Genomic DNA, 18,625 nt, shown 5'->3' with positions numbered 1-18,625 from the left:
GACTCTGACTCTGGTCACTTCAATGATATCTCTATCTTTATTAGTTTAGCCGATTTCAATAATTTTGCACAATCTTAACTAGATGATGATGATGGTGGTTGTATGTTGGTAGCCTTATGAGGCACTCAGCTTGGTTTGAATCATTCTTATTTTATAACCAAGGACAAATTGAATGGTGGTCTATAGGTGAAAAAAGTTATTAAGATTCAATACATTTAATGCCACGATCGACAGCTGCTAACACACACAAGCACATACAAACACCAAGGGATAGGAACCAGCTCTGGCAGAGCCAGAGGTAATAAACTGGAATGGGAAAATAATTTAAAGAATCCTTCATCTCTCATATGAGCTGAGATGTTGCAGCACAAAGCCCCCCCAGCGTCAGACAGAAGCACTTCCTGTGTGCGGGAATCAGGCCCAGTGGCACTAAGACACCCCTGTTTCCTGAAACACAGAACAGCTGATGTCTGGGGACAGACAGTCTTATCTGTCCTCCTGCCTATCTGAAATCTCACCACTCAGCCCTCACTGACTGATACACCCTGCTATTAGCGCTGTAGATCCATTTACCTCCCTCAGTTATTGTTCCATCGCCGGGCCAACTTGTTCCACTAAAGCTGCAATGTTTATTTTAACCAAACATGCGATAACAGCCGTTAAGCAAGTAGTTTTTCCCTTTTACACTGGAAGTGCATAACAGCATGTTTAGTCATGTTTGTAATGTTGAGTAATTGTCTCTAACATTGCTCGTCCACTGCCCAAATTCTGTTGATAAGAATGTCCCTTTGATTCCTGATAGAGAGGTGATGCTTGTATGATCCCAATGTCACATATCTGATCAGCCTGAAAAAACATTTGATGCAATGCAGCAGGCTGTCACTGTGATTCATATTATGGACAGATGATCAAAGTCCCACTCAAATGCTACTGTTCTAGGCCCGTGTGTAACACCTATGTGATGATAGGTGCCACATCACAGAGGATTTCTCTTAATTAATCTGAATACCTGTGTTTGTCCTCCTTCTCCCCCTCCATGCCTGTCTCCTCTACCACCTTTATCTCTCAGGATTAATGAAGCGTCTGATTTTAAGGATCATAAAATCCAGGTAGCAAGCTGCTTAATCTCTTTGAAGGTGGAGCCTTCGCCAGCCCTGTCAGTCAACCTCTCTGGGGCCCCGCTCATCAAGATTGTCCTCAGCCACGTTCTGGTAAGAATTTCCCACAGTACAACAGTACAAAAGCGTTCCATTTCAATAATGTCTTTATCAGCCTGGAGAACCCATTTACATGTAGTAAGTCAGTCATACTGAATGAACTGTTTAGGTTTTCCAGATGCTTCCAGACGGTTGTTGGGTGTGGGACATGCTCCTTATCAGAGGGAAGAGGGTTTTCCCTCAGCTGCAGTAGCTGGATTCTCCATATGAAATCTGTCAGCTCTATTTCTGGTGTTGCTTTTTTGTGAAGAGATGAGCGTCTATCAGTGACTGAGGCTCGCACAGCTGAGCACTCACCAGCACAAAGAAAACCCATTAGAGTTTAGCTTAGATCACTGAGCATGTGCCTCCAGAAAGCACACTGATTACGGACTTTTGAGGGCCCCGTGAAAGGAACATGAGCTTTGCCTTTATGGAAAACATATTTTTCCTCTCTGCTTTGTGGCAGTGCCAATTTCCCTCAGGAATAGATTTAAAACAGTAACTAATTTGATCTTTATCTAAAACATGTGTACTATTTACTTGATAGGATTGCAAATGTTTTCTTTCTCCAACCATCCAGCCATCCAGCCATCCAACCATTCATTCAGTACAGCAAGTTTTGTTTTGTGCTCAATGATTTTGACAATAAAACTAAATCAATCTGTTCCCATGTGACATCCCAGGTCATGTGATGTCTTGCTCTGGCACCTCGATTGTAGGCTAATGCTAACTCCCATTGTATAACTCTAATTGTTGCTGCCTAAATCTCAACATTGCTCAAAAGACAAAAATGCAATCTTGTGACCTTCTTGATCTATTGTTTGAAGCCTGCCAGGTTCATTACTGTGGCAAAATAACATTTTGGAGAGGATCTATTGTTATTTTTATGCCAGGTTGTAGGAAACATTATTTTTCACTTTTTTTTCACTTACTGACGTGAATGTGTATTCAATTTAAGATCAGGTGGGATTCATCAGAGCGTCTGCCAGGGTAGGATCAAACTGGATGTTACATGTCAGGAATCAGATGTGGACTGGGATGGGCGGGTCTGTAAGGTGGGAATAGCCCCACACTCTCACATATACATAAACACCTTAATGCTGTACAAATTAGCAGACTCGCCTCACACTGCGATTGCCCAACACTTTCATGTTTACTTGGAGAAAGGAGGACCACTGTCGATCCTGTGCATGTACGGCCTAATCACAACAACAAGTATTAGTATTGAGTATTGCATGTATACAATGAAATGTCTTATACTTCACTTAAACTTCTCATAGATATACTACCTGGGACAAATTGCTCCTTGAACCCTACAAAGTATCCAGAGAATGCAGTTAACCTGACACAACCAGGCCTTTTCTTATACTTATGGCATCCTACTGCCGCACAAGTAGTTTGGATTGTACACAAATCATTTCTCACAGCAGAACCAGAGTTACAATAAATAGAATAAGGCAATAAATGATAAATATCACAGCAACTTAAGACTAAACTCAGCAATTTGAGTGAACCCACTCACTCAGAAAACTCTGTAATGTAGTGTTATACAATTCAGCGGCTTTCTGGTTCTCAATGCAGAAGTGTTATTTTTAGTTGATGATGAATTTCCAAGATTTTGGGGGGAAAATGTTGTCTTACTTGCTCCTCATTGCACAAATGAAAACCATGCGGCATCTTGAAACCATGGCAACCTGGGTTTGTTTGCCTTCATTTTCCCTTGTGAAATAAATGTTTACCCTACAATTATCTGGCCAGGTTCCTGTGACGGTGATTACTGTGTTTGTTTTAGCGGACACCATGGGACAGCGGCTCAGGATCTCCTTTGTTATGGAGGAACTCAAGATGCTCACCGGCTCTGCTGTGTGTGGAGTCAAGGTGTTTCTATTTTAGTTGGACAGCTTTGACTTCTGATGTAAGGATAAATCAGGTTTCTCTCATTCTTTCCTCTCTAGCCCATTACAAATACGTGCAGGCTGTTGTACTTATTACTTACGCACAATGATTGGAATGCACCATGCCAGCACTATTCTCTTCAACTTAGGTTATGTAGCATAGATGAAGGTTTATATTTAGGAGCTGCATTGCAATTTGGCAAGCCACAGTTTTGGCTGTGATCATATCCAGAAGGATAAGGTTCCTCTGATGCCGTGGTTTGCTGCAGATCTGTGGATGGATTTGGTCAAAATGTGACTATTTTTGGAATTTGAGTGCCCCTGGCAGCTGGTGGATACTCCACTAGCAACTTTCCCTGGAGGCAGGGAAAGTTGCTCACACAGTATGCGGCAGACCTTTCCCATCATTGTTCATGTCGCTCTTTACTGTCTGCACAAGTCAAGGCTCAGAAATGGGCTTTCATGGCACTCGTTCAGCAGCCTGGAACGAGTGATTTGTGATTGACCTCTTTGTTTATCTCCACAGAGCAGACAAGCACCTGGTGACTTCATTAAAACCCTGCGGGGGGCAGAAATCTATCACCTTGCCCATATGTCTCGGTTCTTTTCTTGTTGTCATGGTTGCAACAGGTCCCTTGTACCCTCTCGGTTGTGTTGTACAATCGCCTACTGTCATGGCTCTGACCCAAACAATCAATGCCTTTTACCATCACTTTCCTTTATCTGACACCTGCTATGATAAAACCTTGCTGCACTGACTGATGGGGCCACCGACCTGTGAGAACCTTGAATCCTGGGAGGTAGCAGCCGCTCACTGAAGGTCAAAGCCATGTGGTCGGTGTCTGTCTGACCTCGCCGTGTTGATTGATGACCTTTGAGCTCACCACAACACCCCGGTGAAGTCATGCCATTCCCAGCTACCTTGTCAGACCAGCGGTGCCGCCATCGTGGGTTATGTGGCATGGAACCGCTCTGATACCCAGACATGGTGTTATCAGGACCCGCTGGAGGCCCGCTAGCTTTCTCACGCCATTCAGCTCTAGTGCTGATTGGACCCTGGCTCCAGCAGTGATTTATTACCACTGTCTGTTGAGAAGGCTTGAGGAGAGAGGGAAGGGGAGGGGTCGGTGAGTGGGGGGCTTTAGGGTTTGTAGTTAAACATTAATACATACATTTAAAAACAAAAAAACACTGACAACTCCTCATTCCCCACTGTCTTCACCTCCTCGTCCTCCTCATCCTCAAAGCACTGATGGTATGGAGCGAATGAGTAGAAAGATTGATGTGAGAAAAATCAAAATTAAGGGGTCGAAATTGAAAGGATTTAAAAAACGGGGGGGGGGGGGGGTTTAGTTAGTTTGGCGGCTCCATAAGAGGGGTGAAGGTGCGCTGGTGGCCTCAAGTCGTTTTATATAGAAGATATGAACAAATCTACTCACTAATGTACAACTAAATCATTAACATTGTGGACTGAACAGATATTTGGCAGTGGACTTATTTTGTCTTCACAGAGCACACTCCCTAGATTTGTCAAATGGACTCAAAAGTCCGCCCCCGGTGCTCACTATCAGCTCCAATATTCATCATGTCATTCAAAAATAAACTGTATGCTTTCCATGCCGTTTCTATCCCATAATTTAAAGAACATGAAAGAGCAGAGAGAGAGAGGAAAGAGGTCAGAGGAAGAGCGGGAAACTGGGTGGTTTGAGATTACGAAGACGTCTAGACTTGTTGGTGCTTCCTAATATGCGTGGAAAATAATGGGCGAATTGTTCGACGGCTATTTCAAATAAGCACGCAAAGGTTATTTAATACTTTAAGATGACTGCTGTATTAATCGTTCCATCATGTAACTCAATGCTGCTATCAGTGTTTTGAGCCACAATAATAACTATTCTTTATTGGCAGGCTTTTTATAACTTGCAGCACACACCCAGCTTAAACCTTGTGGTCAAGTCTCTCTCTCTCTCTCCCTTTCTCCCTCTCCCAACCACCCACACCCACCCATACACCAACGCAGATACAAACACAAGCTGTGTGAGCCAACACACTGATCAATCACAGATGTAGGCCTGGCTATTGCTATCCCCCGCTTGCCAAAAAGCAGTGCATTCAGACCTCCCTTTACCGCTCCTCCCATCTACCCCCCTTCCCCCCCCCCCCCTCTCCTTCGTCACCCTGTCCCCGCGACCACTACCACCACCTCTCGCTGCATGTGAAGCAAAGCAGAGCTCCATTTTGAACCCTGAGGACAGTAGAAAAAGGGCCTGGTGCTGATATTCTCAATGTCACTGTTTCACTTTACTGTGTTTCTATTTCTCTGTGAAGGCTCAGTGTGTGAGTAAAAAGCGAACAGGCCTCAGCTTTAAGAACACCGACATGTTGTTCCTGTGGGCTGGAGCGCTGAGAAACACTTACACGGCTACACACGGATACGATCGTCGACGTACAAATTCTCACACGAGTCACTCTAGATGTCGTGTGAGTTTTAGATCTAAAGGGAAAAAAGTTCATTTCAGAGATGACTGCAACTTCTGCAGTTGTTTTAATCGTCTCCAGTCGTCCTCATGCCCCGCATGCCTATCAAAACGTCCAGTTGTTCTATGTGTCTACCTCCGACACTGAGCTGAGACCACAGCTGCACGTCTTAATACATTTCCCCTGACAGAATGATCTCACTCAAGGCCAGTTGTGTTGGGCTGCGTGGCTTCGGATTGTTGCTCCACATGTTGTGAGTTGATTTGAACGAAGCAGAGATCTGAGCCTAGCGTTGAGCCATTAGGTTTCTTGTTAATTTGAACAGCTACGTATCGATGACAGCTTGATGCATTTTTCATCAATCATGTGGAAATAAGTGGACGAATGCTGCCACAAGTGCGGATGTTGACCTGTAAGCAAGTCAACACACTCAGTAGAAACATAGTTATTATGACAGCTGTGACTCTAATTAAATACATTTGTGTGCAGTGAAAGGGGAAAAAGCGGAAGATTTTGTATTTATTTTGATTGTTATTTGATGTATTTCCTAAATTTACATACAGGGAAGTGTTGTTACTCTTGAGGATGTTGCCTGTTCACACAGGGGTGCATTTACTGAGTTTGGGGCCCTTTCTTGGTCCTTTTCTTAACAGGGAATCAAGATTAAACAAAGTCAATACATTTGATTGAGACATCTTTCAGATTCAGGAACTCACAACAGCCAACTAGATGTCATTAGGATTTTCTGAAGTTGTTAAAAGCTTTACATATGAACATTTTTTCTAAATATTCTGTGAAGGATAACGGATGGTAAACATTTGAAAAACATAATTTGATATTTATGCTATGTAAATATTACACTGTATTCCTGGGGCCTCCTTCAGCTGGGTTCATGTTATGTCCGCCTCTGCTTTCCCATCTGACTTTAATTTCTGCAGCGAGCATGATGCTGGTGATTAGTGATGCAAACACACGGCAAGAATCTCTGGAGCTTATTAAGACATTTTTGTGTCTTCTTGAGTCCTAAAAGACTTATTTTCTTACCACAAGGGAAAATCCAGTGCATCACAGGCAGATAACCTGTTTCCAATATAAATGATCAGTCTATCAGGAATTTTCCAGCAATGATTATCACTAATGTGAAATGAGACATTGCTGCAATGAAATCACAAAAATCACACTTTCCCCAAGTAAAACCCTCTCATGTTGTGTAATGTATATTTAGCTTTGTAAGTGACAAATAAAAACCAATTTTGATGAAATGCAAACGCGCCTTTAGATTCCAGAAGATCCAACGGTTAAGTGAGCGAATCTTTCTCCCCTTCTTTCTCCCTCTGTCTCCTGACTGTTGATACACACAGTGATCTTACACATTATATAATAATACACATTATGCAATCCTTTTGTGGCCTGCACTCTGATTTAAGACCTCCAGCTTGATTTCTGTGCAACATTTGGTCCCTGTGAGTCTGCTGGACTGCGTAACGTTTGACCGTTCCTCCGTGTCCTTTTCCCAGACATACTGCAATAAAGCGTTTCCTCTCCTTACTAAATTTAACAGTGGTCCATGTTGCTTTTGGGACATGCATGTTTGGCCTCTCAGATGCTATCCAGAACAATTCAAGCATAGTCAAAATGTATTCAGAATCTCCTGTATGCTGCCCACTCAGATACTAAACCAAGCCGTTCCCTACAAGTTACTGTAATAGAAAAAGAGGAGATGATTACAGCTTTAAATAACATTTTATGTGAGGTAAAGTGTGACTGATGAGTTTCAGTGCTGTTGTGGCCCCATCTGGCAGCTGCACAGTTAGGAAATGATATCCATACCCAATGGAGTACAGTCCAAATTATACACTGACTCTCCGTGCTCTTGAATATTTGAGGGAAAGGAGAAGATCGGCTGACTTATTCACACTCATACTGTTGTGTCATTTTTCAATGGTTTTTAAATTTAGTTCACCCGCAGACTTTATTTAGACTTCTACTCTCCTGAAATGTGCCTGAGTGCACTTGAAGCTGCGTGTCCTTGTGCCAGCGCCGAGTGGAATGAGTGGTTTTGTGAAGGGAAAGAGTCTTTTTTTAATGCACCATCCAATGCTGCAGCATTGCTGTGCAGAGTCAGTGTTACTTTCTCTTTAAGGGCCTCCGTCTACCAAAAAAGCCAACCCTGTTCTGATAGGCTAACTGCATCCTGACTGAGTTAGCCACGCCCACTGATTCTGTCCAATTGTTTTCACCAAGTCAAGAATCTGTTACGAAAACTCACAAATACTACAAATAGTTTACTCATAGTTTGGACATTTTTAGGCTAAGGGTTATGGTTGTGGTAAGGGTGAGGGCAACTAAAAATGATGAACGATGAACCATATTCGTACAAAATCACAATACAGATATGACATTTCTGTGTCACGTCATAGTGAGTGACCAATCACGTCGTTCTTGTACCACAGGTGGGGGGAAAAACAAAGCTCACCAGCTGCGTACTTGGCAGATTTATCCAACCAGGTGTGTATGTGGGGTGAATTCCAATATGTAACTGAAGTAAAGGACCAATCAGAAATCAAAGCTTCCAGTTCAGGACATATGGGTTTGCCTGACTGGATGCTTTTCTGTTGTCGTCAACCTCAAGTTTTTGCCATTTGGACAATGTTGAATCCATACTCTTGACTAAATTGCACCATGGCAACAGGGGGAAATAACAAAAAGCACAATATGCAACCTTTAACATTCCTCCACTGTTTCACTCTAGAAAAGTACTGGAATTCCTAGAAAGAATTACAGCACTTTTAGACATTGCCAGGAATTTTTAGAAACAGTGAAATTACCCCATAAAGTCTGAAATTAGACCTGCAGAAAGAAAGTGTTACTCATTGTGTGTGTGTGTGTGTGTGTGTGTGTCTGTGTCTGTGTCTGTGTGTCTGTTTCAACCTACCTCTACTCCTGGCTTGTGTTTATAACACCACCAGTCTGTCTGTTCTAAATTGAAGTGAATTGAAATGGATGACGGCTGGTGTGTGTCTTTCTCCATCTTGTCTTTATTTACGCCTTCCTTTCTAGCGAGCTGTCAAACTCTAAGCCTTAAATTGGCCTGGAGTAGGCTGATGTCTCGGGGTTTGAAGAGGCCTATGCTTGGTGAAATTTGCTCAACCACAGCCAGGCTTTGGCTTCCAGCTCTGCCAGTCATGGGAGGCCTGGAAGAGGAGAGAGGAGCTATGAGTTTACACAAATTACTGGGTTCTGAATGTCATCTAAGACCTATACGCAGATGTGATGCATGAGAATGTTTATTTTCATCCTTCATCGTTTTACCCAACAGGCTCAGCGGTATCATTAAGCAGAGCCTCACTTTTGGTTAGAGGAACACAGAAGTCACATTAGACGACAGACGGTGTGTTCTAACCTGGCAGAGGCTGAAGGCCGTGGGTTCGCCAGGGCAACTGATTGGTGTGGTGGTAGAGATCATTAGTAGGATTGTTACACTGTAGAATTGCCAAAATTCCAAGATAAGGATTACACAAACCATTTTTGTTTTGGTCTTGTTCTAAACGCACAAACAAAATACTTGAATAATGAGGTGGTTTTGTGGGCTGCTGCAATTAGAATCAGGGTGTGTCTCTCTACCTGCTACAGACAGGTATACACTTATTCTCCGCTCAACACAAAACGGGTGAGCACAGAATTTCAAAATGATTAAGGCGAAAAACCAGGTCGACAAAAGAGTGACACTGACTATGTGAAGTCCATTTCGCTCTCTCTGTCTCTCCTTCTCTCAGGTTTAGGTACCTGTGTAACACTTAGGGTTCTTAATCCACACATTACAGTTGCTGTTAGGTTTGGTAAAGTTTGGGGCAAATTCTTGTGGTGTCTTTTAAAAAGCTCATATTTTGCTTTGTATTTGCACATGATCATTGCCTGTAAAAAGGGTTTGTGAGGTTTGTTGACCCAGTTGTTCTGTAATATCCCGAAGGTTTTATCATTTTGCATTTTCCTGATTGTGACATACTGTACAAGGACAATTCTTTATGTGCAGAGGTGCAAGGTGCTCCTTTAAAGTCCAGTAGCTACTGATAAAGCACCAGGACAAACAAAACTATCTGCACCTCCTTTATCAGTCCATCACTTTGCATCCCTTTCCTTTCCATAATTCTTTCCCTTCCCTCTCTCTCCCTCTCTGTCTGTTCTTCTTGCGAGGTGCAAAGGGATTTCCAAAGAGGTGTTAGTTAGGGCCTTCTGTTGTTAATAAAGACTTGGAGCGCCCCAGCTACGGTCTTGGCTGGCAGACGCAGAGGCCTCAGGGCACCGGGGAACAACGGCGTGCGCTCAAAGCTCCGCCAGATTTCTGAGTGCGTTTTAACACCCACTAGTGACTTTCAGGTTCCTGCACCTTGTTTCAGATATCAGCTCGAAAACAAACGCTGGCTGTACCACAAAACAGTCAGTTGCTAGAGGGGAACAGCAGCCAAGAAGCCCTTCTCACATGTGAGAAGGGCGATTTTTTACCTCGTATCTGGGACGTATCAGCGTTTTGATAATGATGGATTGTTTCCTGTACAGCGAGGTAATTAGTCTTACTTCATTACACGGCAGCATCAAAGGTTTAGCGGTTATCCCGAGCCAATCAGACGCTGTAAAGCAATGGTTACAGTGTGAAAATGAGCCTCCTCGCCCTCATCTGAGAGTTGGTGCCAGTTACAGTTGTCTCTCCTCCATCTGCTCCCATTTACACCCAACAAAGAAATGATTTCTTTAAAGCCCACAGGGGAGCCGTAAAGTCACCCACAGGGTCGCTGGCTTGCCGCGCCTGCACCAACTGCCTGCACGTGACGACAGAGTGCATTTACGCTCCCCTCCCAGCAATCGTGTCTGTCGTCCTCCTGCGGCGTAATCATACATCCATGCATTAATCTTAAGGTTCCCAATACATGATGACTGAAGAACTACATGTGCAGAACAGACAGAATGAGAGCAACTATGCCGTTACGCGATGAAGTCAACGTATTGTGCTACGCTTTGTAATATGAATCACCGAGCGTATGGGCCAGGAAACAGACAGCCTGACCGTCAGCTTCTCTCTCACTCTCACTTTTTCCAGAAGGAAACAGTGCAGACACAGACCATCTAAACATATACTTATTCAGTCTAAGACTCTCGTGAAGAGGTGTGAGAGCCTTTTGGTGAACGACCAACCAGCCAATGAAAGCGTTTTCCTCAGATGACAGATTGAGCAGGGTAGGTGGTGTGACCTGATGCCGGGCCTGAGCCCTGATTACTGCATTCTTGCACTTAAGCCATTAGCTCACTGTCTCTGCGGACGCCAAATCTCATATCAAGGAATGACATGGAAAAAGTGAGTTTTAATCAAATAAAACGGTAGGGATTTTCACTCTGTCATAATCACCTCTCTCTGAGTGTAGATCTGCGTTTCGTCTTTGCTTTGGTGTGATCTCAGCGCTGATCATTGAGTCCTGAGTCCTCTTGTACTGGCACTTAAGAGCAGGGAAAGCATTTTCTCCTCTGTATCAAACACAAAAGTAATGAGGTCGTTTGCTCATCCTCAGATCCAGCTCTTTCAGCAGTAACAGCTCAAGGTCTCCTGGTGAGCATATGGATGGAAGGAGAGCCAAAGCGAATTAAGGAAAGAATGCTGCTAATTAGGCTCAAGACTATTCTGTGCCCTCTCCTGGTTCAAAGCTCACTTTCCTAAAAGATTACAAACAAAAGCTTGTAAATTTGTCTGTGTCACATGATATACTTATGGATGAAGTGAGTTAAGAATGTTTTCTCTTATTTTTCTCTCACAGAGCAAAGAACAGCAAGACCAAGCATTAAACCAGAGCAATAAAGTGTTCCTCTACTGTGCCTTCTTGGACTATAGGTGGGTCTCTATTCATGATTTGATGCAGCATGTCTCAATTATCCAGTGAACATCTACATGCAATGCCAAACAGATTTTTATCTTGATTGCCTCACGTTTGCACAATCTTTGCTCTCGTCTTAAATGATTTAAATCATCCTAAATCAAAGGATTGGAAAGATGCACTTCCTCTCAAAAACGTCCTGCATTACACGTGTTGCTGCTTCAGCTTGGTCCATCTTGTGTAAGAGCTCTCAGTAAAAAATATGATTATCTGACAAGTGGAGCCAAAGCGCTATTTGGGAAGCGTAAATCACTTTAAAAAAGGGAGTGTGTTTTAGTTGGAATCAAAGGCTTCCTCTCCTGACTCTGTGTTGCCCTTTACTTGAAGAAAAATGTGAATTACTGCACTTGCCTGTCAGATCACCCTGTTCTATTCAGCAACAAGTCCTCAGTGCACTTTCATAATGGATCATAACTGCCAGCTATGAACACCCAGTGTGTTTTCTTCTGTAACTTCATGCTTGCATCTCTATAGAAATAAGCATAGTAGCCGTGTATATGTAAATGAATGTGTTCTTCCTCAGTTCAAACGAGGGAGTCTGGTCCAATGAAGGCTGCATACGCTCAGGTGGAAACGTGACGTATTCGGTGTGTCTGTGCAACCACCTCACCAACTTTGCCATCCTTATGCAAGTGGTTCCCTTAAAGGTATGAAGTGTCCTGCAAAACGACGCTTTTCAGTGCTTTTCAGTGCTTTTCAGATTGACGCTATTCCCTCAACGACACAACACTAATGTCCCTCTGTGTCCTTGTTCACGCCATAACACATAACCAGAGTTGTAGGAGCATAATTGGGCAGGAGGCGGTGGTTTACCGCAGGGTAACCCACCACCCAGAGGCCCCTGCTGCTGCTGCTGCTGCTGCTTTTGGACGTTTTGCCATTTCTCCCTGTAGGTCAATTGAAAGCAGACACTGTAACAATATTGGTTTCACTGGTGGTTTTATATAGAATTACTGCGGACAGCCATGGTTAAGAGTGGTTGTTTTGGGTCTCTGCAAAGGTCAGTGGTCTATTCCTCAAGGACCACAGCCTCGACCAAGAACTGTCCCATTGAAAAATCTGGGTAAATGCACCACTTCACATTTGTGTTCATTTTCTTCCTTTTTGTGTCTTTGTTATCCAAGAATCTGTGACACTAGTGTACGGGCAGCGTCCCTGATGGCTCCTTTAAATAGAAAAAGGGGAGTCCTTCCTGCAGCTAAGTGGGCCAGTACTCTATTTAAGTATAAGACGTCTATTTGATGCTATACTTGCCCTTAGCCAGTCTCTAATTAGTGGGCTGCTTCATCCCTCAGCTGCAGGGGAACATCCCACGTATCCCTTTTCTGGAAGGCTGAAACTCCTCTGCCCTCCTAATGACAAGGCGCATGCAAAGAGAGTTAATGGAGAATCAAACCCGAACCCTCAAAATAGCTCAAACTTAAAAAACAACATCAATGCCCCGCGCCGTATGCCATGGACATACAGGACGCATGTGGGGGAAACACAATTACCACTGTTACTCTGTGGATTGTTGAGCTATGTATATGTTGCATATCTCAAAGCTGTGAGAAAACAGACAGGGGTGGTCGACTGTACATTCGCAGCCAGTGAGTTCATACAAGAGAAAAACAACAGAAAAATTTGGATGGTGAAAAATATCTTCATAACTTGAATCTAATCCACAAAATAGCTTATGACTCTAACTTAATTTATTGTTTTAGATTTTACATTGAATTTTTGTCATGTTACTTAAGATTTACTACAGTCTTATTGTGTAGTCTTGCCCGGGCCTGGAGAGCAGCCCACCTTGGAGCATACTAATGAGGGTCAGTGCTGTGGTCATCATCATAAACTCTACAGAGCCCCCTTTCAATGCCTTGACTGCCAGTTTACCACAGAGACTCAATGAAAGCAGCCAGGGGTCGTAGCTACGCGTGTGTGATGGCAACACTGTAAAAGCCAAATATGAATAATTTTTACATCTTGTTTACTCTTTATAATGTACACAGCTCACCACTGGCCACCGGGTGGCACTATCAACCATCGGTTATGTTGGCTGCTCAATCTCCATCTTCTGCCTTACCATCACTCTGGTCACTTTTGCAGTCCTGTCGTGAGTATCACTTTCACTCAATGTCTGATTAAACACACTTCATTCGTCACATTATCAATGTAACGACTTATACGATATATGTAATTTATAAATGAATGAAGCTACTGCAAAATAATAGGAGTAGTTGAAGTAGTAGTAGCGATAGTGGTAGTAGTAGGAGATGAAGGAGGAGTAGTGGTAGTCGCAGTAGTGTCAGTAGTAGTAACATTAGTAATGATCATATAATTACTTTTGTTACTGGTTTCCCTCTCAGGTCCGTCAGCACCATACGTAACCAGCGTTACCACATTCACGCCAACCTGTCCTTCGCCATCCTGGTGGCTGAGATCTTATTGCTCATCAGCTCTCGCTTTGACCCGGGCACGGTGGGTACTCAGTGGCATGATGATGATGATAATGATTGAGGGCTATGGTGATGATGAGCAGGATAGTAATATCGTGGTGTATCGGATGATCTGTGATATTGATTAGGATGAGGATTGTACCTTTTGTGTTTTTCTGTCCCAGCTGCCCTGTAAGGTGATGGCCGTCTTGCTTCACTTCTTCTTTCTGAGCGCCTTCGCGTGGATGCTGGTGGAAGGTCTCCACCTGTACAGCATGGTGGTCAAGGTGTTCGGATCTGAGGGCAGTAAACACCTTTACTACTACGGCATCGGCTGGGGTAGGTCTGCTCTTGAGGCCATAGTCACAGATTTACGCCCATGTCAGTCCCTCTGTCTAATCTATTTATACTTTGTGTTTTAGTTTAATTTATTGTTGTCTAATGTAAGTCAGTGTATTGAATCACATGCTAATCACTTAAAAAGTGATAGCAGGTTCCACTACTGTTTATATTTGTAGTTTTGTTTTTTAGTTCATATTTGGATCACAGAATGGACCTTTAACCCAATGAGAAGAGTCAACCCAATAACCCACCTGCTCGGTCTGAACTCACTGTTTGTTAATTGATATCGCTGGTTAAATATTGGTTGTGTAAATAATTCTGTCGAAGCAGCTTCAAAGTACTTTCCAGCGTATGAAGTGTCTCCCCTGATGCAAGTGGACGGGAGTTGACAGACAGATAGAAAGAAGATGGGATCATACGCTTCATGTGCGCACCCTGATTGGCTGCTGGGGAATGCGAAATCTTTCCTCCACATGCTGGAACCATTAGTGGAAGTAAAATTCCTCCTTTATGACTTCCTCTCTTTTGGCCAGAGTAATTTCTCATTTTGTGTGGCCAACTGTATATCATGTCCCACAGACGAGTCCAGCAACTTAGAAAGATGGCTTACAGACAGCAAAAGACAAATATTAATTCTGTCAATAATCTCTGCTGCTGTTAGCGGTGAGAAAGGTTTCTGACCCTTCATCTTGTTTCCCTTCAAAGTAAGAGTTCCCTAGAAATCTAGCGTGAGGAATATTTGGCCTTGACAATGCAGAGATGAAAGCGTCATAATAAAAAGAGTTCAAAGAAACGAGCTGCAAGAAGCAGATAAATATCCTCACAGCTGGGTCAAACAACGTTTGCAAAGACATGTCAGTGTTTGCTTTAAACCACTTTTGTGCCAGATGGGTGGAGTTGTGCCATGTCGGCCAAGAAAATTAGGACTACTGTGTTTAAACAGGGCTGCAAGGCTGCACTGTCCATGAAGATAACACTTCATACTTTGTGCTTGGACCCCTTATAAGTAGCCAAGACAACAAGTGACGTTGTCTAATCTTACCTTACTCTCAGAGCCTTGACTAACTCTGGCACGCGGGCTCAGAATTGATCTATCAACCCTTGTATTTGACAATTTGTTTTGGTCTCTCTTTAAGGTTCCCCATTAGTGATCTGTGTGGTGTCTATGACGTCAGCCTTGGACAGTTATGGTGAGGTTGATAAGTAAGTGACCTGTACGGATTTAACCTCATTCCATCAAAGCTTCACAGCCTTACATAGGAATGACATCATCTGTAGAAGGAAAGTAGAATAATATTGGGTTTAGCAGCCATAAGACCTAAAATAACTATGTGAATCATTCAGAGTTTACATTAGAGAATTACAGAATGAATGCAGTGCTGTGTTTCTTCTCCCTGCTCTCCCAGCTGTTGGCTCTCACTGAAGAACGGAGCCATCTGGGCATTTGTGGCACCGGCGCTGTTTGTCATTGTGGTAAGGAATTTACAACAATGAGGAATAATTTGGGTTTGAGGTTACTTCACCGCCTCCTTAGCTTTGTGTAATCATTTACTCCAAGGGAAATGTTTTCTTATTTGTTGGGATGTTACTTAGAAAGGACTGTGTAATTTGGTGGTAATTGTAAGGAAATTAAAAGCCAAGCAAAATGCGGATCAGATTTGCCAGATTGCCATGGTACTGAAGTTAATAAATGATTGGTAAGTGATTGTCAGACAGCTACTTAATGTTATTTGTTTAGCAGATGTAATTCCCAGAGACGGTTCACAGTGTTATACATGGATGTATCATATTCCAGGTGAACATTGGCATTCTGATATCTGTGACCAGAATCATATCTCGCATCAGTGGAGAAAACTACAAGGTCCATGGAGATGCCAATGCAGTCAAGTAAGAAAACAAAACCAAAGCATTGTGATTGTGATTACAGACGTTGTTCTAAATCTTGTTACAGTTTATGAGCATAAATCTGGTTTCTCTGTGGTTCTGACTGTAGACTGACAGCTAAAGCGGTGGCTGTGCTCTTGCCTATACTTGGCATTTCTTGGATCTTTGGTGTCCTGGCTGTCAACACACACTCCCTGCCATTCCTGTATATTTTTGCTGTGTTCAACTCTTTACAAGTAAGCATTTCACAGCAGCAGTTCAAGAGTTTTACTTCACCGAAAATGTTCTTCCCCAAAATGTGAGTCATTTGTGAATTTCATTCTAGAATATCATTTTCGTTATTTTCCTCAGGGGTTCTTTGTCTTCTTGTTTCACTGTCTTCTCAACTCTGAGGTATGGTTCAATCCCAATATAATCCAATCAAATTAGTGAATTTATTTTTCTGTGATGCCGGCTAACCACCTACCAATAACAGTAAAGTCTAAAATCATGTCTTTGCATTAGGCATTAATTTCCCACCTAAAAGCACAAACTGCATGAAGCCGTGCTGAAGATATCTTGTTAATGGGATTGGGACACTTTATATTATTCATATCATATACTATTTTTGTACATTTGCTTGTGTCATTTATCATCACATTTTTATCTGCAGGTCAGAGCTGCTTTCAAACACAAAACCAAAGTGTGGTCTCTGACCAGCACCTCCATCCGAAACATCAATGTGAAGCCCTTCAACTCTGACATCGTAAGTGCTGATAATAGGGATCCACTAGAACTAAAATGAGGTTTCTCTCTAAAGTCTAACACTCCCTCCCACTTCCTCTCCTCCAGATGAATGGAAACAAAGAGGGTGTGACACCCACAAAGATGAACACCTGGGACAAAAGCACCAACTCAGCCAATCGCATTGACCTTTCGGCTGTTTAGGACCGTAGATCAGCAAACTAGGAGCAACGCTGACAAGAATGTTTTATGTGACGAAAGGAGGAGTTGAGTGAATAGCTGACTAATATCATCACCCTAACAGACAAACAGACTCCACGGACTGTGCCTTTAATTGTCTCATTTGAGCAGTACTGTGTTAACGAAAAAAACTGAGGCAAAGTGACACGGAGCTGTATGCTTCCTGGGTATCATTCAGGATCTGACCTTTGAACTCCATCCAGTGAGCAACCCTGCTGTTTTGTTTTGTCTGCGTGTAAACTGCAGAGGACAACATGTAGAAGTGTCTATATTTGTCTGTTGTCTGTTTATTACAGTTGACTTATTGTTTGGCCAGCGTTTATTTAAATCACAGCGATGTGCTTTGACATAATTTTCCACCTGCTTTAATTGACCTAACAGTGGTTAATCTGATGTTAATGAAGATTTGGTATGATGATAATTGTTATCATAGTAGGTTGGGTACAAATGCATGAGCTCGGAGTCACCAAAGCAAGGACATCATAATATCCTTATGTATAGAGTTAGATTCCTGCCTTACAATGACGCACCTGAAAATGGATTCAGCAGCCAATCACTGAGGACAACAACTGCTTCTGTTATCTTATCTGATATGGATGGAAGAAATTCTCCAAATCCAATTATCATGCGCATCATAACACATTGACTGCATCACTACAATCACAATGAAGATGGTGATGATGTAGCAATTAATTAGACCCTACTTATTCCTGGAATATTTATTTATTTTGTGATTCTTTCAAAGTGTCACAGCCACTCACACAGCCAAGTCCTCTTGTTCAATTCTGTCTGTATGTGTTTGTTCCCTCTTGAAATGAACTGACTATGGTATTTTGCAGTACCTCACATCTTAGTAAACTGCAGTATTTTATGCTTTTTGAATTCTAGTGAATACTGGCTGTGTTTAGACACAATTCTGTGAATTTTTGTGGTGATTTTTTTGGTCTATTTCTATGTTTCATTTATTTTTGTTTTTCATACCTTTTCTTGTACATAACGTTTTTTTCTGCAAAGGGGACTTCATCACATCCCACTATAGTAGAAACAAGTGTCCTTCTAAATCAAGACATGATTTGATCTTACTGTGAGAATGGAGGGAGATGTCACCGATCTTACACTGTGCCAATATTTCCTTTCTGTGTCAGATTTAAACAAATAATAATTTCAGTATTTCTAAACTTATATTATAGGCCTTTATTGAATGTTTCTTAGGTACTGTTCTGTGCTTCTTCACTATGTTTATTAAAAAAACTTTTGACATGAAGCCTTGTGTTGTCTTCACTACATTATTATTTTAGTTTACCATCACCTTCAAATGTTTGGTTGTATCTCCCTTACACCCATCATATGCATATGTTTTTGATGAAACTTGTATTTAAATATGTGTATACTATGGGATGCCTAAAAACTAAAAATTATTCCAAAATGATGTAGTCTTAAATTATAATATTTCTTTCAGCAAGCAGTAGTGTGCCAAATTTGAAAAAGGAAGTCCTGCATTGCATCTGACCGTTGTTCGGTTATCT

General features: G+C 42.4%; 1 protein-coding gene across 2 annotated transcripts in view; it reads left to right on the top strand.

Annotated features, from left to right (window-relative positions):
- adgrd1 (adhesion G protein-coupled receptor D1) overlaps window positions 1-18,354 on the top strand; it is a 28,376-nt gene extending 10,022 nt beyond the window's left edge. For both annotated transcript variants that reach the window (XM_076153991.1, XM_076153992.1), the window contains 13 exons: window positions 1,070-1,211; window positions 11,377-11,450; window positions 12,017-12,140; window positions 13,485-13,588; window positions 13,842-13,953; window positions 14,096-14,249; window positions 15,389-15,455; window positions 15,659-15,725; window positions 16,048-16,139; window positions 16,246-16,372; window positions 16,488-16,529; window positions 16,789-16,881; window positions 16,968-18,354. In XM_076153991.1, coding sequence (XP_076010106.1) covers window positions 1,070-1,211; window positions 11,377-11,450; window positions 12,017-12,140; window positions 13,485-13,588; window positions 13,842-13,953; window positions 14,096-14,249; window positions 15,389-15,455; window positions 15,659-15,725; window positions 16,048-16,139; window positions 16,246-16,372; window positions 16,488-16,529; window positions 16,789-16,881; window positions 16,968-17,063 — 1,294 coding nt within the window. In that variant the 3' untranslated portion in view covers window positions 17,064-18,354. The remainder of the gene's footprint in view (window positions 1-1,069; window positions 1,212-11,376; window positions 11,451-12,016; window positions 12,141-13,484; window positions 13,589-13,841; window positions 13,954-14,095; window positions 14,250-15,388; window positions 15,456-15,658; window positions 15,726-16,047; window positions 16,140-16,245; window positions 16,373-16,487; window positions 16,530-16,788; window positions 16,882-16,967) is intronic.
- The last annotated feature ends 271 nt before the right edge of the window (window positions 18,355-18,625 follow it).

This window comes from Genypterus blacodes, unplaced genomic scaffold, assembly GCF_046128005.1.
Source record: "Genypterus blacodes isolate CSIRO-AG114 ecotype Tasmania unplaced genomic scaffold, CSIRO-AGI_Gbla_v1 ptg000061l_1, whole genome shotgun sequence".
Taxonomy (NCBI): domain Eukaryota; kingdom Metazoa; phylum Chordata; class Actinopteri; order Ophidiiformes; family Ophidiidae; genus Genypterus; species Genypterus blacodes.
The sequence above is the reverse complement of the archived record's forward strand: the minus strand, read 5'-3'. Positions and strand labels throughout refer to the sequence as shown.